Source organism: Mixophyes fleayi, chromosome 10, assembly GCF_038048845.1.
Source record: "Mixophyes fleayi isolate aMixFle1 chromosome 10, aMixFle1.hap1, whole genome shotgun sequence".
Classification (NCBI taxonomy): domain Eukaryota; kingdom Metazoa; phylum Chordata; class Amphibia; order Anura; family Limnodynastidae; genus Mixophyes; species Mixophyes fleayi.
The window spans coordinates 60,547,793-60,570,327 of NC_134411.1; the positions used below are offsets into that span (position 1 = coordinate 60,547,793).

The 22,535-nt window shown below is 44.0% G+C and overlaps 2 protein-coding genes across 3 annotated transcripts in view; one reads left to right on the forward strand and one right to left on the reverse strand.

Moving 5' to 3' along the window:
* SLC12A4 (solute carrier family 12 member 4) overlaps window positions 1-22,535 on the reverse strand; it is a 1,264,335-nt gene that overhangs the window by 361,382 nt on the left and 880,418 nt on the right. The window lies entirely within an intron of this gene.
* EDC4 (enhancer of mRNA decapping 4) overlaps window positions 1-22,535 on the forward strand; it is a 257,782-nt gene that overhangs the window by 92,694 nt on the left and 142,553 nt on the right. Inside the window, exons 10-12 of the mRNA XM_075187439.1 lie at window positions 907-1,006; window positions 1,127-1,307; window positions 10,687-10,759. Coding sequence (XP_075043540.1) covers window positions 907-1,006; window positions 1,127-1,307; window positions 10,687-10,759 — 354 coding nt within the window. The remainder of the gene's footprint in view (window positions 1-906; window positions 1,007-1,126; window positions 1,308-10,686; window positions 10,760-22,535) is intronic.

Sequence of the window (22,535 nt, forward strand, 5' to 3'; positions counted from 1 at the left end):
TTTTTACTGTCAAGGAATTTTAAAACATCCAAAAAAGCAAACATTTTTATAATTTGTATATCTGTGTACCTCAATTTAATCAAGTCAGACCTGCTAACTCCTGATATATTGCACACAGCATTCAAACTGAACGTTTTGAAGTTAATGCAGATGCACTTGGTGTTTTAATTTTCCTGGCTGCCAGTAACCATAGGCTTGTCATTCCCTTGCACACTTTTGTCCCCACATTACAGGTGGCTTTTAATTCTACTTTTTTACTATTAGCAATAGTTGGACTAGAACATCGCTTTTCTCTTATGCTGGGCTTTAACTTGACAGGTTAGTTATATGTATTTGGTAAAGGGTGGCTTTTCTATAACCTGTACTTGTGTGAAAATCCTATGCAGTTTAAAAGTCATTCGCTCTGACGCAACGAGTGTAAGATCCCATGATATTCTCTCAGGACTGGGAGTGAGTTATTGTGGAATCATATCAGATTTCCCCTCTCTTTGGAGTTATAATTGTACATCTGCTAAAGAGATATTTTACCTTCAGAAAAAAAGCTCCTAAAGTAGGATTATGTTAGGTAATGTGTATAGAGGAACATTAGTTATATAAAGGCATTAGGATTGGTAGGGTATATGTGTAAGGAATTTTGCAAACTGACATTTTTAGAACTGGATTAATGGAAGCATAATGTTGATGTCCAGTGACCAAGTGGGATTTTGGAATTTGTTTGCACAGTGATCCATAATTTGGAATGTTTGCAGATCTCTTTATGAATTAATTTTATTACAGCATTGTAAATTTATCCAAATATTTACTGGCAATATTGTATTTATATACCTATAATATGGCAAACAAACTTGAAAGTATTTGCTATTATTTTTGGTTTGTCTAATCGTGGTATTACTACTTGTTTTCTAGGTTTTCACCTGACCCATTTAGCTCCAGTGTGTTACCTGGAATAAAGGCTTCTCTGGATTTGTCTGCTGAATTCCTGATACTCACAGATGTTCAAAGAAAAGTATGTGTCGTAACATTTAGTTGCTCTTCCCTGTATTAGATGTGTTTATTGTAAGTTCATTTTTACATTTTGTTACTTGCAATTCAATTGCAAATTTTAGTGTTTTGTTTTTTTTATAAGGTATTCTATGTAATGGAGTTACTGCAGAATCAGGATGATGGAAGAGCAGCTTTCACTTCCATTTCTGAGTTTTTGCTTACCCATCCTGTTTTAAGTTTTGGAGTCCAGGATGTTATTCGTTGTCGTCTTCAGCATACAGAGCTTCTTCCATCAGAGGTGGAGAATGTAAACATCACTGCAGGTTAGTTAACATTGTGTGTATGTATGTGTATGTATATATATGTGTGTGTGTGTATATATATATATATATATATATATATATATATATATATATATATATATATATATATATATATATATATTTATTATTATCATTTATTTGTTAGGCGCCACAAGGTTTCCGCAGCGCCGCACATAGTACAAACAGTAGACTATACAGGGTATAACAGTACAGAACAATAAACAAAAGTAACAATACTTCAGAAACTCCAGGCAGGCAGATGCAATAGACACGGAGCAGAAGAACGGGTAAGGAGACAGGAGGGAAGAGGGCCCTGCTCAAGCGAGCTTACATCCTAAGGGAGGGTTAAACAGACCAGGCACAAGAGGAGCCAGTTGAGGGAATGGGAGAGAGGGGAGAATGAGTGGAGGAGATGGGGGTTAAGTGGATGGTTGGTAGGCTTTGAGAAAGAGGTGAGTTTTGAGTGCACGTTTGAAGGAGCACAGAGTAGGAGAGAGGCGGATGGAGCGAGGGAGGTCATTCCAGTGAAGGGGGGCTGCACGGGAAAAGTCCTGGATTCTGGAATGGGAAGAGGTGATCAGAGTGGAGGAGAGGCGGCGGTCATTGGCCGAGCGCAGGGAGCGGGTGGGAGTGTGAATGGAGAGGAGGTTAGAGATATAAGGGGCAGTAGAGTGGGAGAGAGCCTTGTAAGTGGTGGTGAGGAGTTTGAAAAGAATTCTGTAGGGAAAGGAGAGCCAGTGTAGGGCAAGGCAGAGAGGGGAGGCAGAGGAGGAGCGGCGTGAGAGGTAGATGAGTCTTGCGGCCGCATTGAATATAGAGCGGAGGGGGGAGAGACGGGAGTGGGGGAGGCCGGTAAAGAGGAGGTTGCAGTAATCCAGGCGGGAGATGATGAGTGCGTGTATGATGGTTTTGGTGGCCTCCTGAGAGAGAAAGGGACGGATGCGGGCGATGTTGCGTAGTTGGAATCGACAGGCTTTGGCAAGAGAATGAATGTGGGGGGCAAAAGAGAGAGAGGAGTCAAGGGTGACACCCAAGCAGCGGAGTTGGGTGACAGGAGATGGTAGTGTTGTTAACGACAATGGAGAGGTCATGGTGGGATGGGAGGCTGGGAGGAGGAAAGACAATGAGTTCAGTTTTGGAAATGTTGATTTTGAGAAAGCGCTCCAACATCCAGGAGGAGATGGCGGAGAGGCAGTCAGATACCTGAGCGAGGAGGGTGGAGGAAAGATCAGGTGAAGAGATGTAATGTCATTAGCATAAAGGTGATACTGAAGGCCAAAGGAGGAGATGAGAGCTCCAAGGGAGGAAGTATAGAGTGAAAAGAGTAGAGGGCCGAGGACGGAGCCCTGTGGGACTCCTACAGCAACAGGGTAGGGGGAGGAGGAAGAACCAGACATGGATACAGAGAAGGAGCGGTTAGCGAGGTATGAGGTGAACCAGGCGTGGACAGAACCAGAGAGGCCGAGAGAGAGAAGAGTTTGCAGCAGGAGGGGGTGATCCACGGTGTCAAAGGCTGCGGAAAGGTCAAGGAGGATGAGTAGGGAGAAATGACCCTTGGATTTGGGCAATAGGAGATCATTAGTAACCTTTGCCAGGGCAGTTTCGGTAGAGTGGAGGAGGCGGTATCCGGATTGGAGAGGGTCAAGGAGGGAATTTTCCGAGAGGTGCCTGGTTAGGCGGGTGATGCATATTTGTTTGGAATGCTGAATTACCCATCCAAGTCAAAAGCAGAAGTCAAACACCACATGTAGTAATATTATAGACTATGTTAAAAAAAAATTATATTAAAAGTATATCATTGTCAGTAAAAATCTACTTTTCTAAATAATAGTATTAGTCCCCATCCATGTTGTATTATTTCTTCTTTAACAAACTCAGGAAAACAAGCAAAAACAAAACAGTTAATTTCTCCCACATGCAATTGGGGGACACTGGGACATCGGGGTATAGATTAGGTGAGATATGCGTGTAGCACTCTAAAAAGTTGTTAGCTAGCCCTTTATACCTCGCTTCCTGCTTAAGCCACAGTTTGTGTTTAACCAAGCCTCATAGGAAAACAGACAATAGAGAGAAAGAGAGGAATCTAAGCATCAAAGTTTGATGAGCGCCTGGTGTCCTCCGATGCACTAGGAGAAAAGGATTTTACGCAAGTATAAAACTTCTATTTTCTCCCACATTCAATTGGACACCGTGGATGTTCGGGACATCCCAAAGTCGCAGCTACGGGTGGGGACACTCAAAAGAAACCGTGCAAAACACTGCATCTGGATATGCCAGTTTCGGCATATCAAACACCTGAACCCAGAAAACTAAGCAACCATGTGAAAAAGAGGACCATTCCCAGCCTGAAACAGCTTCTTGGATGAGGCACCATGCCTTGCCGACTAAGGGGCACCTCCCTAGGAAAGAAGGAAGCTTAGATGAAAGAACCTCCTTAACCTTATGAACAATAAAAGGAAGGAGACTTGCAAGATATGGCAGCAAGCATTTTAGATTAAGTGCCTATGCATGTAGGATGTATGGGGCTGCTAGGCAGCCCTTGTAGTTGGTTTTAAATTTTTAATTGCTTTAATTTATTTCTCTTTAGGCTGCCGGCTGGTCGTTCCCTCCACCTACCCTTCCCCCTCAGATCCAGCTACAATTGCAGAGGCACTGCCACACACTAAATGTCGGCAACGTTAGAGCTGTGCTCCGCCGCCAGACCCTGTGTGGTTGCGGCTGGAACTAGGGGATTAGAGCCGCGGCAGCTCCCGTCATCTCCTGCCCCTCCCCCTCCACCCTGGCTTCTAATACAGTGACACTGGCAAACACAAAGTATGTGCAGCTTCACTGCTAGAATGTTCCCAGAGACAGGGTGGTGGAAGTTCTGCGCTTCTGCAGACACTCGGTGTGTCTGCTTGTAGCAGGACAGCTGGCTGCAATGATGCTTCTGTGAGCAGTGGCTGGAACAACTCATAATATTAACTATATTTGTATATATTATGTCATTATGTCTTAGTTGTTTTTAGCTGGTGATGTTGAGTTGTGGACATTTAAAATACCATATTTTTACGTTAGTCTACTATATTGTACATGTAAGTTTACATGGCTTTGTATTATGTGATACTTCTTTTTATTCTTTTTTACATGGCAACAACAGATTCTAGTGGGAGTGCTGGTTGTGTGTAATCGCTAATATGTAGAATTTTATTTGTAGGTGTAGCCTGGATCTTCCACTCACTTTGTACACCCCAGCATATTGTAGCCACTCCTTCCTTTTTGGCAGCAACAAGTGTCTTCTTTGTCTATAATATTTGACACAAGTATTCATGAATATTAATGTACTGATACTGCCTATCTATAAATCGGCAGATTGCAGGAGATATGAAGCACAAATTTTTATTGTTACGGTTTGCCAGCAGTTGTTAAAAATAACTACATTTAAAAAAATGATATAAAAAATAGTTACATATATTAAAATAAATATATAAATAAACAAAGAAAACTGCTGCTGATTATGCATTGTACAGTACAGACGGCTCTGCGCTCCTTGGAGCTGATGATCGGAGGTACTTTGGTGGTGCCTCCGTTGCCGCCCCCTCTGCTTCCCATGTGAGATTCCTCAAGGAAGCCTGCCACAGGCTATGCCCGGTATCCCTTGCAGCGGCTGCAAAGGGGCAGCCGCTGCTTCACTGTGTGCACGGAGGTTGGCAGCAGGTAAGGGAAATCCTTTCACAGCACAGTGCTGTGAAGGGTGGGGTAGAAGACACAGTGAGCCCCCTGGGTGGCTCTCTCTTACTAGAGGCAGCCATTAACATACTTAGGGGGCTTGGTCAAATAGCAGTTACACCATGGTGTATGCCCCTGCTAGGTACTGGATTACAGGAGGGGGCTGTCTTTCAGAACAGCAGCTAATTCAGTGCTGGGCCTTGGGGGGGGGGGGGTGGGGGGGGGGTAGTGCAGTTTCCCTCTGCCTGCACTTCCTCCCTGGTGGTCTCTCACTTATTATGTGTGAAGATACCAAAATAGACAGTCATTTTGAGGCTCTAGTTTCTCACTTATGTGTCCCTTGACTTGTCAGGTTCCGGACTGGGGTGTGTATTGTTACCCTTACACTGTTGGAGTTCTTTGGCTGTATAGCAGGCTCACTTTCTGTGCTTTGATTGTGTGTTGCTTGTTTTTGTCACACTGGTGTTCAGTGTGTTTTGTCCCTTCTGTGTATAAGATATAACATAAGGGGTGTACTTGAATGGTTAAGGATGAGTTGACCTCTAGGATGAAGTTCATCTGTACACTTGCGCCTCTGACTTGCCGTTTAGAATGTCCAAGTAGCCGACTGGCTCTGTCGGAAGGCGTCTGCTCCCTAATTTCTTCCGAAGTTGTGTTCCAGTTTCAGATTCACAAAAAGGTTGTATTTTCGTGTTCAAAGTCGGGTTCTTGTACCAAAGTTTTCGTCTGCAATCTTTTCTGAGTACAACAGATCTCGTCTGCACATTCAAGTCTGCTGTTCTGTTTTTATCCTCTAGTACGTCAGCCGCTCTCTTGGTGGTAACAAAACAGAAATATCTGCAGATATGGCCATTCTCGATTCCGCAGTCGACTTTGCGTGGCTTCTGGGGTTCGGGGGCTTTGGGTTCTAAAAGAATCCAACTCTTTCTTTACGTTAATGTACTTTGCACACTAGTCAGCTCGCAACATTTGCTGCAGACAAACATGTTGAAGATTTGGTAGAACAAGGTCACAAAGGTGCCGTACCTAGATTTACTGGTGTGGCGCCAAGAGTTTTTTGTTTGGTCCATCACAAGGACGCATCAGATTTTTTGGTCGACTGATCATCAGGTTCACAGCTGATCATGGGGGAGAATATTTGGGAGCCTTTTTTCTCAGCAGGTGGCCATGTTTCTGAGACTCTTGAAATACTTAATGACAGAGGGTGTTTCTGTAATATGGTGGCCTCAGGTTGGCCTTGGACAGCTTGGTACACAGCTATGGCTAGATTTATTGGGTCAGGGTCTGTTATCGTCTTGGTTTAGGACATTGGTCCTCAATGTCATGGCTGTTGAAGTTGTAATTTTTTGAACTAAGTGTTTGTCTAAGAGCATGGTGCTATCCATGCTTCAGGCTCACAGATCGGGTTCAACCAAAATCATCGTCTTGTCTGGAACACATGTATTGCATGGTATGGATAAAAAGTTTATTCTATCTTTTCGTTTTGGTTTGCATGTTGCTTATGTTTGTGTAGCACAGGCTGGGTTGCTGGTTGCATTTTAGTTTTCCTTAGGGTCAGGTGTCAGAGCGATTTTAGTTTATGGTTGATGACTACTTTACAGCAATCCCTGTTTAATCCCTGGACACAGTAGATTTGATGTTCTGATTTACAATTTAGATTCTTAGTCCTCTTGTTGGCTACAAGAATTTTCAAGCTTGCAAGTCTCCTTCCTTTTATTGTTCATGAGATTAAGGAGGTTCTTTCATCTAAGTTTCCTTTTTTCCTAGGCAGGTGCCTTAGTCAGCAAGGCATAGTGCCTCATCCGAGCAGCTGTTTCGGGCAGGCAATGGCCCTGCTTTTCACATGGTTGCTTAGTTTTCTGGGTTCATGTGTTTGATATGCCGAAACTGGCATATCCAGATGCAGTGTTTGGCACGTTTTTTTCTGAGCATCCTCACCCGTAACTGCGACTTTGGGATATTCCCGGAGTCCCCCAATTGGATGTGGGAGAAAATAGGAGTCTTATACTTATGTAAAATCCTTTTCTCCTAGTCCATTGGGGGACAGCGGGCATTAACCCTTGAAGCTTAGATTTCTCTTTCTCTCTATTGTCTCTCTTTTTTTGAGGCTTAGTTAAACATAAACTGGGGCTTAAGCAGAAAGTGGGTGTAGAGTGCTAGCTAACAACTTTCTTAAAGTGCCACACGCCTATCTCATCTACTCTATACCTGGTGTCCTCCAATGGACTATGAGAAACGGATTTTACGTAAGTATAAAAATTCTATTATTCATAGTTATCAACTACTTGGGGGAACTTGGTGCAAATTATGCTTACCGATAATTCCATTTCTTAGATTGACTCTGTGTTTATATTTTTTTTCAAGTGTGGTTATGGACAGGTTGATTAAGCAACAAACCGAATGGTATATAAAGTAGATCCTCCTCTTCCCCTATGTCTTTGAGTGACTTTCTAAGCTTTCTTGTGAAAAATATTATCCAATAAACCTTACAAGTATGGGTGGTAAATTAGGCTGCCATAGAGATTTTAAATGAAAAGGAATTATCAGTAAGCAAAGTTTGCACTTTTCCTCTTCAGTCATTAATGACAGCCAAATCTCTAGAATGTAGCGAAGTAGTACAGTAGGGAGGGCCACATATGAAAAGTAAAACCAGCCATATATGTCGCAAATGGAAAAAGTGTTTTGTGACTGAACTGGGAATAACTTCTCAGGACCATCTGAAAATTGCCTGTTTTGAAGGAGCATATCCTTTCCTAGGCTCAGCCGGAATCACCCAAGTTCCGTGTTTTTGAATCCTTTGGTCCTGGACAGATATATGGAATTTGCTCTCACAAAGTCCAGTGAATGCTTACTTCTTTAAATTTTTATCCTCTGGCTGTTGACACAAAGTTTGCAATTTAACCTCCTGATAATGTGGAACATATACATTGCATTGCCAACGTTTGAAATTCTGAAATGACTTTAAACACATCTTTGTCATTGAGATTGAGAAAGTACTCTTTTCACCACAGTGCCTGCAATTCTCTAACTCTGTGAGCAATGTAATTGCTAACAGGAAAGTCACCTTCAGTATAATCATCATCATCATCATTTATTTATATAGCGCCACTAATTACGCTGTCTCAGTGAAACGTCTTGTAGTGGATCAAAAGTGTCAGACATCGGTGTGTTTAGAACTAAATTAAGGTCCCGTGGAGCCACAAAGGGTCTGATGGTGGGATTAATCCCATCGCTGCTTGAATTAAGTGAATAATCAAATCTTCTGAGGCTATCTGGGTATCTAAGAACACACTCAAAGCGGACACTTATACCTTGAGTGTAGAGTCCTGTGTTGAGAGAAGAACCTGGAACCTTTTTTATTTTCTTCTTGTTGCCGTGATGTTCAATTGAGGAAGCTCAACTCTTTTTATCAACTGCTGGAACACCTCCTGATGAATGGTCCAGTCTCTAAGGTAATTCTTCTCTCACCGGAGGTATTTTGCTCATAAAGCCTGTTTGCTTGGTACATGCAATGCTGAGTGATATCTGCCACCATAATGGTCTGGCTTTGACTGTTTATGAAGGCTACTCCTTTTCTGTTGTCTGATATTATTCAGAGACACACTTCTCTTTTAGATTAAAGTGCTGTATTGCTTTCCACACTGCCCTTTTTTCCAAACATTCACATGAAGTCTTTCTCATTTTGTGATCATACCTTGCACCACTTGTCCCTGAAGTCTTGCTCCCCAGTCTGCGATTTTGTGATTATCATCCATTCTGACTCCAAAAGCATCACATCTTTTGTCCTTAATTTTGAGCTTCACACCACCTCAGACTTTCTGGTGACTTTTGACAGGGTGATGACATGATTAAAATAAGTTTTTCTGTAATCCTACTTTCTTAGAAGTTCCCATTGGTGATCTTGCATGTGCCATCTTGTCCACAGGACATTTTCTATGGTGGAGGAATAGATGCCCATCAATGGAACCGTATTTCTTATTGATACCTGACAATATGTCTGTAGTTTGTGTCAAGCACTGGATCTTGATACACCTTTCTTGCAACAAAGATACTTTGTTCTGTATGGTGCCTATCTGGACCCCAGAAACTCTGTTGTGATGGAATTTGATGTCTTTTTGCTCATAATTCAGGCATGATGTTATCGAAACTCTATCACCTGAGTTCTCTTGCACTTGACAGTGAGTTGTCAGGTGCAAGAAAGGTCACTCACTACAATAATGTTGTCTTAAACATTGTTCCCCTAGTTACGCGGTCAGTGCAGCTAACACCTTGGTAAAAGTTCTTAGAGATGGCACCAGCCCGAAGGGCAGGTAGGTGAACTGAAAGTGTTGCCCCAGAATCATAGGAACTGCAACAGGGATATCAAAATAGTATTCTAAGGATGGGAGAAAGTTCCCTTTGCCAATGGCTGTGAGGATAGAATTCCCAAGTACCATGTGAAAATGTCTTATATAGATACACCTTTGTAGTCTCTTCAAATCCACAACCGTGTAAAAAGTTCCTGATGACTCTGACAAGGAATAGTCTGGAAGAGAAGACTGTGCCATGTTGTCCTGCAGCAACAGGACAAAATGCATGAGCCTTATTGATTATTGCAGACTGTTTTGCATGGCTGCCAATTCTACCTTGGTTGACACAGCCCTGCAGTCAATATAGAAGTTCCCTTAGGAATACTGATGAAACTCTATTTGTGCTCATTTTTTTAAGCTATGTGTTACACCCATTGTTATGTAATGAAGTGGGCCCATAACTCTACGTGCAGTGTTACCCTGCCCGCTACTGGTGTTAACGTGTGCTAGTCCTGTCACTAGTCATTGTGAAGTCTTCCGATTTGACCTTTCTTTGGGTCTAAAAACACACACAAAGGATTGTTTCAATGTAGTAGGCATATTTTGTTTACCGTATTGTCTCCGTCTTAAAACTTTTCATCTCGTTAAAGTGTTTGAGCCAAGGAAGAATACTTAGACCTTCTATCTTGTGGTAAGCTGTTAAATTTACTCCCAGAGGACTTCTGAATAAAAGTGACCAATTTGTCTCCATAAAGAAGGGATGTTTCAAACAGTGGTAATCTATTTCACGATTACCACAATCCCGACAAGCTGGATGCCTACAAAGAAAAACCGATTTGAAAAACAAATGACCTGAATATAAAGAGACTTGCCTAAAAAGCGAAGCTGCAGATTTCCGATGGCTCGATCATGCTGACAGCAAGTAATTCCGAAGACACAGCTATCCGGCAGTTGAGTTGCACGTCACTGAACAGTGCGATCTAGATAAATGTTAATTTAAAGCGGCATTGTTGGGACTCCGCAGGCCGAAATCTGCAGATTTGGTTTTTAGGCAAGTCATGTTTTTTTTGTTTTCCAAATTGGATTTTCTTTGTAGGCAATCCTGCTTGTCGGAGTTGTGGTACTCGAAAAAATGTACCCAACCTATTTCAAATGGGGCTATGGCAAGACTATTTTTGACTGAGTATCTGTCGCTTAAGAGCACAATCAGAGGGCTCTCCTAGCTACTGCAGCTGAGGTCATTGTTCTTGTTGAAACAGCTATGGTGTATAAAGAAACTTTACACAAAGACTTGTGTTTTGCTGCATAACTTCAATGCTTTTCAACATATGTTCTTTTACAGTACTTTTTTCATTAATAATTTTTCTTTTATATATGCACAGAAGATACACTTGAATCTGATGAAGCAGACACAGCTGCTGGCGTGCTTATAAAACTATTTTGTGTACACACAAAGTAAGTACTAAAACATATTTCTAAGTTTCTCTCGTTTTAAAGCATTTGCTTTTATAACCTATATCTGTTTTGTAAGGTTGTAATAAGTCCTAGTAAGTGCTGACATGTAGTTGTAATATCATGCACATACATAATTATCTTTTTTTTTTTTTGTGTGTGTGTGTAGCATAATTGATTAAATATTTTTTAATATATGGGGTTTCTATAGCAAATTGTGCAAAATAATTCTCCCTTACTTAGTCACTTTGTTCATGTAACTCATGAGCCACTACTTTTATTCATCACTTGTTGAATAAAAAACAAATATAAAACCAGGTTTAATAAAAATTTGCATTTTACAAGGACAATTAACATCACAGTGCAAATTTACACAAGTCAATGTCAGCAATTACACGTACATGAGCTAACATAGCTTCACATATCTTATATTAATTATCCTAGCGTCCAAGGCTACTAGTGTTTAAGAACATGTAAAAATATTCAATTTCCGGGGTGTGTGGCTTGAACGGGCATGGAGTGAGTCGAATGGCGATCGCTGTCCCACACTAATCCTCTTGTAATACCCGGCTCCACGTGCTGTATCGTTCCAAAAGTTGCTCTAAGGGTAACTAAGTTGCCCTGAAACCTTATCCTGTTACATGAGGACCAAGTTCCGTTATGCTGGCTGTCTGAGATCCGATCACGTGTCTTGGAAGTGTCTGGGGAGGCTCCGGGTGCTGTGAGAGAGGGTCCCTAGAAAAAGGGGAGCAGTGCTCGCACTGGGAATAGAACCTTCCTCATGAGGGAATGACAATAATGTGATAAATATGAAAACTGTCATAGGATATATATCATCAAATAGATTGAGGGGGTGAGCCACCAACTCAAGCAATAGACTAAAGAGAGAAACGAAAAAGGAGTTGGGGTTCAAAGAACACTAAGGGCACTCCAGTTCATGAATGGTATAGTATACATATAATATAAAGTGTAACAGGGCCGTAGCCTTTATTAAGAAAAATAATGTGTTGAGGGCGAAATATAAGGATAAAGCCAAATAGAAAAAAAGATGGAAAGGAGATAAGTTAAAATAAGAAAACCCTGAAGTGACTGCCGCTTGATCGTGAAAATCTAGGGAACTATGAATTAGAGATCAAAAACAGTGGGCAAATGGGACTGAATTGTCCAAATATATGGATGGGGATAAGTGATGACTGGTTGTTAAATAAAAATGGCAATGATATTAAGATTGCCGTACTATTAAATTGAGTCAAGTGTGAATGCACAGTAATCATGTATATGGCTGGATTAGTGCAATAGTAATCATGGTAAGTATTTGATAGGCGAGGTAGAACTGTCTCAAATTATCGTTACCAAGCAAGAAATAGATAAAAGTTAAGCGCAATTGTAATGTTCTATGGGGCATATTTAAGAAGGCACGATAGTGCTCTTACTGGCAAATTAAGCCCCTGGGTGTCCTCCGCAAATTTATGAAAGGTGCATCGCAGCAGATATGGATATCTGCTGCTTTGCACTCCTCTTCGTTTTTGGGAGCATTCATCATTCAACAGTATCGTGACTGCTCCCAGCTCAACTCTAACTAATCCAAAAAAATGCCAGCTGTAGCTGGCTTACATTATCAGAATTGAAAAAATCCAATGCTGTCAGCTCTGCTCCGAACAGCAGAGCTGGACAGCGCATGTGTGGAGGGATCACATGATCCCTGTCACTCACAGCTCTCGTTGCAGAGACAGAGAGGGGATCTTTGTGCGCATGTGCAGCTCTTCGAAATGCACATGCGCAGTTGAAGGATGAAGAACACCTGTATGAGATCCCGAGACAGCGCTTCCGAACAGGGGAGTAAGTATGATTTTTTTTTTTATCACAGAAACAGCAGTTTTTCGGAACTGCTGTTTCTGTGATCTGTTCATAAATTTGAGAAATAGTTCAATCCTTATCCATGCGATAAGGATTGATTACTATTTCTCACTTTTGCCGATGATTGATAAATGTGCCCCTATATGCGCTATTAATACCCAGTTCTTGACCAGTCAAGCACTAAATCACTTATCCCCTAAGATAAGTAACTACTAGAGCCACAAGTCCCGAAGCAGTGACTGTGGAATCTAGAATTTAAGATCTCATATAGTGGTGCAGTCCCTTGTATAACTCGGCTCAAAATATGCCCTACGGGGGTCAAACTACTGTGATTCGCTTTTGGCGAAACGTACGTTGGGACATGTGACGTCACATCCCGGAAGTGACTCCCGACACAGCGATTTAGCCCGTGCATTGGCTTTATTTCTCTCTGAAAAATACTCCGCTCTCATAAGATTCACTCACACATCTATTATTTAGATAGATTTATTTGGTGGGGCTCACAAACAATTATATTAGGAGGCTACCATTTGTGCTAATCACAGCAGTTTGACTTCTGTAGGGCATATTTTGAGCCGAGTTATACAAGGGACTGCACCACAATATGAGATCTTAAATTCTAGATTCCACAGTCGCTGCTTCGGGACTTGTGGCTCTAGTAGTTACTTATTGGATAAGTGATTTAGTGTTTGACTGGTCAAGAACTGTTTATTGATCGCGCATATAGAACATTACAATTACGCTTAACTTTTATCTATTTCTTGCTTGGTAACGATAATTTGAGATAGTTCTACCTCACCTATCAAATACTTACCATGATTACTATTGCACTAATCCAATCATATACATGATTACTGTGCATTCACACTTGACTCAACTTAATAGTATGGCAATCTTCATATCATTGGCATTTTTTATTTAACAACCAGTCATCACTTATCCCCATCCATATATTTGGACAAATCAGTCCCATTTGCCCACTGTTTTTGATCTCTGATTCATAGTTCCCTAGATTTTTATGATCAAGCGGCAGTCACTTCATGGTTTACTTATTTTAACTTTCCATCTTTTTTCTATTTGGTTTTATCCTTCTATTTCGCCCTCAACACATTATTTTTCTTAATAAAGGCTACGGTCCTGTTACACTTTATATTATTTGTATACTATACCATTCATGAACTGGAGTGCCCTTGGTGTTCTTTGAACCCCAACTCCTTTTTCTTTTCTCTCTTTAGAGAGGGTTCCCTGTCAGCGCTTTTCCTTCTGATTGTGGAGACCTGAACAGCTGACTATCGGGGTTCAAACTGCATCCACATCTGCTGAGGACTTGTCTCCTGCTGTTAAGGATCCCCCATCTTACTGTTGGATCTGGCGCTTTAAGTGGCGGAAGGCCGGCCATTTTACCCGCAGAGAGGGAGGACGGACGGCTCACTGTGTCTGGAGCCAGGTAGGCGAATTTGCTGATCCCCACACCTAAACAACAAGCGTGCTTCTTCCGGCGCATTTCATCTGTGGCTGGATTGTCTGGACTCTTTTCCCCTCTCTGCCTGCCTGTCGGCATCTGTGACTGAAGAGAGACAGGAACTGGCAGCACTCCCTCCTCACCACCACCACCATCATCATCTGGGCACTGGGCTGCACACCTATGTTGAAGCTCAAGTCAGTACTGCTGGTGATAAATCCTGTAAAACTAAAGGAGCACTGGAATTGATCCTTTTGGGGGTTTTATCTTATGTTTCCTATATCTGTAAGCTCCTGTGGGTTTGGGGTGAGGAGCTGTGCTGCCACCTAGTGGTGCTTTTGCTGATGTGCTGAATTATTTGCTCCATCTCCTTTCACCACTCTCACCTGTTCTGAGCTGGCATTCTCTGCAGTACTACTGGGCATAAGCCTGGCTACATCAAAGTATTACACTTTGGAAATAAACTGGAACCTTTGCTCTCACATATATTTGTAAGCTTCCATGGGTTTGGTGTGAGGAGCTGTCCTACGATCTATTGACACTGCTGCAACAGCTGACACTCTGAAATATCTTTTCTGCTATCTCTCAGTACTGAACTGACTGCTATGTATTGGCACCCTGTGCAGTACTGCTGAACATAAGCCCTGGTACATTAAAGAGATTCATAACTGAAGCTAAACTTTTCTTTCATCATACATCTGTAAGCTCCTATGGGCTTGTGGTGAGGAGCTGTACTGCTATATAGTGGTGCCACTGTGGCAACTGTGATACGGATTTCTCTGATTTATTTTCCCTCCCTCTCGAGTTGTTGCCCCTTGCTCTGCGTCAGTGGCCTCACTCTTCACACTCTGCACTCCCCTCCCCTATATATGCCATCATGGGGAAGCCTAATGCTGCGGCTGCATCCAAGCTTGAAAAATATGCCGATGGCACTGCTGGGGCCGGCCCTGTTGCAGAATCTGCCGGTGCTAAGAAATTGTCTCCGCCCCCTTGATTTTGTTTCCTGCACGGCTGAGAGTGGTGGCGGACGGTCGCACACAATTTTTCTCTACTCCGCGAGAAGCCTCAGACTGGTTGGGCGATAGACCCCGTGTGGCTCACAGGCGAGATAATGACGAACTCTAGCTAGCCCCAATGTTGCTACATTATAGTGCAGGCTTTATGTCTGAGGTTAAGGGACTGACTTTTCTATATCTATGTAATGATAGATTTATATAAATGTTTGCTTACAGTGTGTGGAGGTAATGTCCGGAGAGCCTCTTGCTACAAGTTAGAAGTGGAATAACTCTTGGTTAGTTAAGTAGCTTAAGTAAGGGTTAGGTATGGGATTAAGTGTACCACTGTTTTGTATTAGGTATACGGGGTGGGTGAGGGAGGGGTTAGATTGTTAGACGCAGTTCCAATGTTCTTATCTGTTGTAATGCTGCGTTTTATCTTTTTTTCAAATACAAAAATGCTGTTGACATGTTTTCTATTTATGCAATGTACAGTTTTTGAGTAGCTTAATTCCTTAATATGTATATTATTGAGATGTATATGGTATTTGGTTATAACAAGTTCTCTTTTACTATAAGTGCTCAATTTCGGCCTACGCAGGTTGCCCCCTACTCACGGTTACATCATGGGTCATGGCTTCGAGCGGAGTAAGGTTTGAGGGACTGAGATTTCTCCAATAGAATGTGAGGGGTCTTAATGACTGCATAAAAAGCTCCTTGGTCCTTGCGCAGTTGAAAAAATGTAATCCTGATGTAGTGTGCTTGGTGGAGACTCACCTGGTGGGGGGCCGAGTTCTGGCCCTCAAGATATCTTTGATTGGCTGGGCTTACCATTCAGTTCACTCGACACACTCATGGGGGGTTTCAGTACTAGTTGGACGAATTTTGCGATTTGTATCAGAGCAGGTACAACTGTACCCCTAGGGTCGTTATGTATTTCTTTGAGCCCTAATAGATATCTACCCAGTTACTTTCCTGGCCATCTATGTCCCTCCTCCTTTCAGTTCTAAAGTACTTAAGCAGGTTTCCAAGTTTATTGCAATCTCCCCTCAAGCTCTGGTGTGTATGGGGGACTTTAATGCAGTTATGGATGCCGGGGCTGATAAGTGGAGAGAGACGTCACGGGTGGTGGGCGGTTGTCCATCCCTCTTTGCTAAGTTGATAGCGGATATGGGTTTGGTAGATATATGGAGGGTCCGCTTTTCCATAAGTCAGACCTTTACTTGTTATTCCTCCTCTCAACACATTCTCCCATATAGACTTTGCTTTGATTTCTTATAGACTGGTGGACACAGAGGTCAGCTATCTCTCTAGGGGGATATCCTACCATTCCCCTGTGCTGTTGGTCACGACCCTTGTCCCATGCACTGGCACTCGTTTCTGAAAGTTAAACCCATTTTGGCTTACTTTGATGGGGATTGGTAGTGACCTGGTGGCAGAATGGGAGGGGTTCTTTTCTGTGAGGAGGAGTTGAGGTTGGAACGGGAATGTCATGATTTGGAGCAGGTTTGCCTATCCACACGTGCATCTGAAGACCGGCTGGTCTGGCACCATGCACAGTAGGCATGGACTGATCACTTGGTGGACAAGTCCTCCCGCCGGCTCCTCTTGTCCGGGCATGCTATATATGCGCAGGGGGATACAAATGGCAGTCTTTTGGCTTATCTGGCCAGGGCTGAGCTACAAAACAATATAATTACTGCTTAAACTGACTGGTCGGGTGACATACACAATCAGTCGGAACGGATAGCCATTGTATTCAGAGCTTTTTATTCTAATTTGTACACCTCCAAGGCAGATTACTGCCAAGGTGCATCTCCCTACACTATCTATGGAGGCTGTGGAGTGTCTGGAGGATCCTTTTACAGAGGAGGAGCTTGAGGCAGCAATAGCATCCTTTCCTTGCAATAAAGCAACGGGTGTAGACGGCCTGCCTGTGTAGCTGTACAAAAAAATGTAGTACTTTCTCTTTCATCCATCTTGGGGACACTGCTTAACCATGGGGTTGAGTAGGGAGGGGAGGAGTCTGGCACCTAAAGAGTTAACTTTCTTCCTGCTGACAGCATATCCCTCCCACCAATTCCCCACATACCTCAGTTTGAATTGGGTGCCCTAGGAGATGGGCTGTGCATCAGAAGAGCTCCTCAGTGAACGCTGTTCATGGCTAATAGGTTTTTTCTTTCTTTTCAAAGTTTGTTTTGTTGATAGCAGCGAGAGGCTCTGTTTGCAACAGAGCTGACTCGTGGGAGAAGCGCCTGCTAGCGGGGGCGGCCCCGCAGACAGAGAACGGAAAGCGCTTCTCAAACAGCGGGAAGCAGTCGACGAGAGACTCTCCCCGCTGATAGCAGGACGGGCGCTGCCATTAGGCAGAAAGCGCCATTACTGCTGCCGTTCCCCGGGAGCCAGCTGGAGTGTTCCAAGTCCCCTCCTCCTATGGGAGGATAGGGGGAGCTTGAAGGATGGCGCGCTAGTGATAGCGCTGTGCGGGGAACACATTCTAACAGGATTTCCCCTAAATACAGAAAGGGCAGATCGCTGTTAATGAAAAACACAGAAGGAGATTCCAGTGGTAGGGGAATGTGTTTGAGGAACACCTCTCCCCCCCCCCCACTGCTGAGTGAGCACGTGGAAGTTCAAAAGGAGGACAGATGCAGCAGTCATTTGGAGAGAAGTGCACTGTTGACACATATCTTCCACGCTAAGTATCACTTTGTTTCTTCTGTGTATGCATGTGTATTATAAGACAATGAGGTGTTGAGAGAACTGTGATTAAGGAAAACTATAAAGCTCTCCAAACCTGTCTTATTTAATCAGAAATACTATGATATGTTAAATAACCTAGTCTGTATTTTCTGATAAAGGTTGTGGAAGTGTTTGGGCGTGCCAAACAGATTGTCTGTTCAAAATGTAATGTTAAATTAACAGGTGAACGGCTGGATCAGGGGGGGCTCTGTGCTGCTTGCACTGTGGCTCCTGTGAAACTGCAGCCTAAAGACAGCTCCATTCGGACGGTAGAACCCCCCAAATGGGCGGCTACCCTGTCACAAGGGGTTGATACCCTTGTTAAACTGTTATCGAAACCTGTAGAGATCTCATCTACATCAGTGGCTTCTCAGGGTATAACAGGAGGAATGACAGAGGAGTCATTTTCCCCAGGGGTCGGATTAAATCCCTCCCCGGCCCTCCTAGGGGGATCCCAGATAGGAGAGGTGGGTTGGTCAGCAGTGGCTAAAGGCCTTCACCGACTTAACCAACTACTGGAGAATCCCAGACATAAACGTAGTATTAAAAGACGTAGACCAGCTAAGGCGCTGTGGTCAGTGTCTGACTCTGAGAGTTCCTCAGAGGAGGAAGGGGAATGGGTGGACGATTCAGACTTGTCCATAATAGAGTCAGAAGGAAACTCTAGACACCATGGTATAGACGATCTGGTTAAAGCAGTTCGTCAGACCCTGGGATTTGTTGAAGTGCAGGAGACGCAGTCCTTGGACTGCTCTCTCTTTAAAAAAGCATCTAAACAGGTGGTCAGGTTCCTTTCCTCAGCTGAGTTGAGAGATATGGTAGAGGCCTCTTGGAAATATCCAGATAAAAGGTTCTCTATGCCAAAGAAGTTTGGCTCGTTATATCCTCTCCAAGAGGAGGATATGATCCGTTGGGAACAAGTGGCGAAGGTGGATGCGCCTGTGGCAAGATTGGTTCGCCAGACCACACTACCTGTACCTGGGTCAGCGGCCTTACAGGACGCGACCGACCGTAAATTAGAATCCCTGCTAAAGTCAGTCTTCTTGGCCGCCGGTACTAGCCTCAGACCAGCATTATCTGCTACCTGGGTAGCTAGGGCTATGGAAGTCTGGGCAGGGCAGTTAGAGTCCGCTCTGCAGGATTCAGATCTTCAACCTCTGGCCAGGCAGCTGAAGGAAGCAGCAGGCTACGTATATGAAGCGGCCCACAATTCGGCCTCCATGTCATCGTCTATTTCGGCTACAGCTATAGTAGCTAGAAGGTCGTTATGGTTAAGGACTTGGAATGCGGATTCAGAGTCAAAAAGGCGTTAGAATCCATCCCGTATACGGGTGGGATGCTATTTGGTCCAGAGTTGGACTCCTGGATTTTACAGGATTCAGGGGGTAAGAAGACGTCCTTGCCTGTAGATGCTCCAAAACCTAGGGCTAAGCCTAGGTTTAGCTCGTTCAGACAGCCTTTTTACGGGGGCGGGTCTGGCAGAGGCCAGACTACCAGTTCAGGGGCCGTTGGAACCAGGAGACAGTCCCGTAGAGGAAGGTCATCCTTTGCCCCTGCAGCAGGAAAGGCCCCTTCTGCTAAGCTGCCGGATAGACCAGCATCATGACTACCACCCGCCTCTGGTCACAGAGGGTAGGGTGGGAAGACGACTGCTTGGGTTTGCCAAGCAGTAGACAGAGTCCTCGGCGGACGGGAAGGTCCAGGATATCATGATAGAATCATGGGGCCAGTTCGTCTCAAGTTTTCATTAACTGTATTCCTCACTGTCCTTAGTCAAGACAGAGAGAGCTCATGGCTGCCGATTGGCTTCGTTTAAACAAAGCTATACAGGTTTGGAGGTACCAGAGAAGGAAAGGGTTTTAATCAAACCCAATTGTGGTGCAGAAGCCAGAAGGGGGCTGAACCTCTAGAGTGTTATAGGGTCACAGGGAATCCCTTGTCTAAGAATGAGTTTCTTGGGACTAGTAAGGGACTTAGCACGCAGCAGAATGTTTCCTCCACAGGACAGGTTAAGGTCCCTGATGGAGTGGATAGGCAGGGTCCTGTCAGGCAAGAAGCTGTCAGTACCCAGGTCTTTGGAGCTGCTAAGAAAGATGGTGGGACATTCGGAGGAAGCAGGCAGGGGCCTTCTTTTGTTGGAAGTACCAGCGGAGGAAGTAAGTCCTCAGCGGGTGGTTGTTGGAGGATAACCGAACAAAAGGCAGGGAAGTCCCAGAGTTCTGCACAAGATCAAGAGATCCACTGACAGTGCAGTGGACGTCCTAACAATGCCAGTCTTTCTGGTAACTCCAGTAGGGCTATGGAGCCATCTACTGACCCTGGGACCGTTCTTGCATCTAAATCTGAACCGGCTGAATTTGATGGCAGAGCCTTCGAATGCAGTCTGTGGAAAGTGAGAGGGTTCTCGGGGGGTGTGGTAGGCACCCTCTTAAGTGCCAGGAAGCCAGTTTCGGCCAGGATCTGCCACCGCATCTGGCATGTATATATAAAATGGTGTAAGAAGAGGGCTTACAATTCTAGATCCTTTGGTCTGGCTAGATTTCTGCCTTCTTACAGTGTGGTTTAGAGGCGGAGCTTAAACTAGGAACCTTAAAGGTTCAGGTATCAGCTTTGTCAGTGTACTTCCACAATAAAAATGAGGACAGAGCAGTTTAAGGACTATTCCGTCCTTTCTCCCTAAGGTGGTCTCAGGTTCCATATTAATCAGGAAATAGTTGTTCCAGTGTTCAGAGAGGAGCCTCAGTCTCCTGGAACGTGAACAAATAAATGTTGGACGTAGTGAGGGCATTACGTATATGTGTTAAGAGATCTGCAAAGATACACAAGACAGATTCTCTATTTGTATTATTTGACTTTTCTAAGCGGGGATGGCCAGCATCTAAGCAAACTATTGATAGATGGCTTACCCTGACTATCAGGGAGGCTTATGTCCGTATTAATCTCCTTGTGCCGAAGCGTATTGTTGCCCATTCTACCCGTTTGGGGCGTCTTGGGCGGCACGGAATGGAGCCACGGTGGACCAGCTGTGCAGGGCAGCCACCTGGTCCTCGGTCCATACCTTTACGAAATTCTACCAATTTAATGTATTGCGTCTGGGGACGCCTCCTTTGGCCGTAGTGTTCTACGTGCAAGGAGATCAGAGTGGTCCCACCCTTCAGAGGGATTGCTTTAGTAAGTCCCCATGGTTAAGCAGTGTCCCCCAAATGGATGAAAGAGAAAACAGGATTTATACTTACGATATATCTCTTTCTCTGAGTCCATCTGGGGGACACTGCGGTCCCCCCCTTTTTCGTTGTTTTTCTTTTCTCTCCACTCCCCCCTCTGTTGAGGGGTGTATCTTGGTTGATTGGCCTCTTGTCCTAGGGCTTTGGTAATCAAACTGAGGTATGTGGGGAATTGGTGGGAGAGATATGCTGTCAGCAGGAAGAAAGTTAACTCTTTAGGTGCCAGACTCCTCCCCTCCCTACTCAACCCCATGGTTAAGCAGTGTCCCCCAGATGGACTCAGAGAAAGAGATTTATCGCAAGTATAAATCTTGTTTTCTTTATTGCTACATTACATGATCAACATATTGAATTCTTGGAGACCGCTGTTTTGCCACCATCCATTAGAGGCACTGATAGTTCTTATCCTAAAGATGGGTAAGGATCCATTGTTACCAGATTCAAAATCGACCAATCTCCCTTCTTACGACTGATGTAAAAATCCTTGCCAAAGTCCTTGCTATGCGCCTGAACAGTCATCTCCCAGTTGATCCACCCAGACCAGACAGGATTTATGCCTGCGAAGTCTACGGTCATCAATTTGAGATGTCTGTTTATACATTTGCAGATGCCGGGGGGGCCATGGAGATGGTGCAGTGGTGGTGTTCTTAGATGCCGCTAAGGCATTTGATTCTGTGGAATGGGAATATTTGTGGGCGGTTATATATAGATTGGGAATTGGCCCTAAATTTCTATCCTGGGTTCGGTTGCTTTACTCGGCACCTGACGGCCAGAATTAGTGTTAATGGCCATGTTATCTACTGCTTTCACTTGGGCAGGGGCACACGTCCGGTTTGTCCCCTCTCCCCGGCCTTGTTTGCCATAGCTATTGAGCCGCTGGCTTGCTTAATACGAACTCATCCTGCGATCTGTGGCCTCAGGGTTGGGGATGGGGTTGACAAACTTGCATTGTATGCAGATTACATTCTCCTGTTTCTTAGAGATTTGGACGTATCCCTGACTACACTGTTATGTCTGGTGGAGGAGTTTGGTGATTTATCTGGCCTGAGGATAAATTGGTCTAAGTCAAACATATTCCCTATCTCTGGGGGACTTCCAGCATGTCCTGCTACCTCCCATTCTCTCCAGTGGACACTTAAATTTAAATATCTAGGGATATGGGTCACAATTTCGGTTGCTAACTACATACCACTGAATATTGACCCCGTGATTAGCTTCAGGCCAAGACTTTTACTTGGTCAAAATTGCACCTGTCCGTTTTGGGTAGAGTTAATCTAATTAAAATGGTACTCCAGCCAAAATTCCTGTACCCATTGCACCACTCTCCGATATATCTCCCGAGATAGCTCTTCTCCAAGATTAACAAATTCCTGTCCTCTCTGGTCTTGGAGAGGAAGCTGGTGAGAATCAGATTAGCTACTTTGTGCCGTTCCCAAGCCTCTGGGGGACTTGCTCTTCTGGACTTTCGGGCTACTATCTAGCCGCACAATTGGCGCATC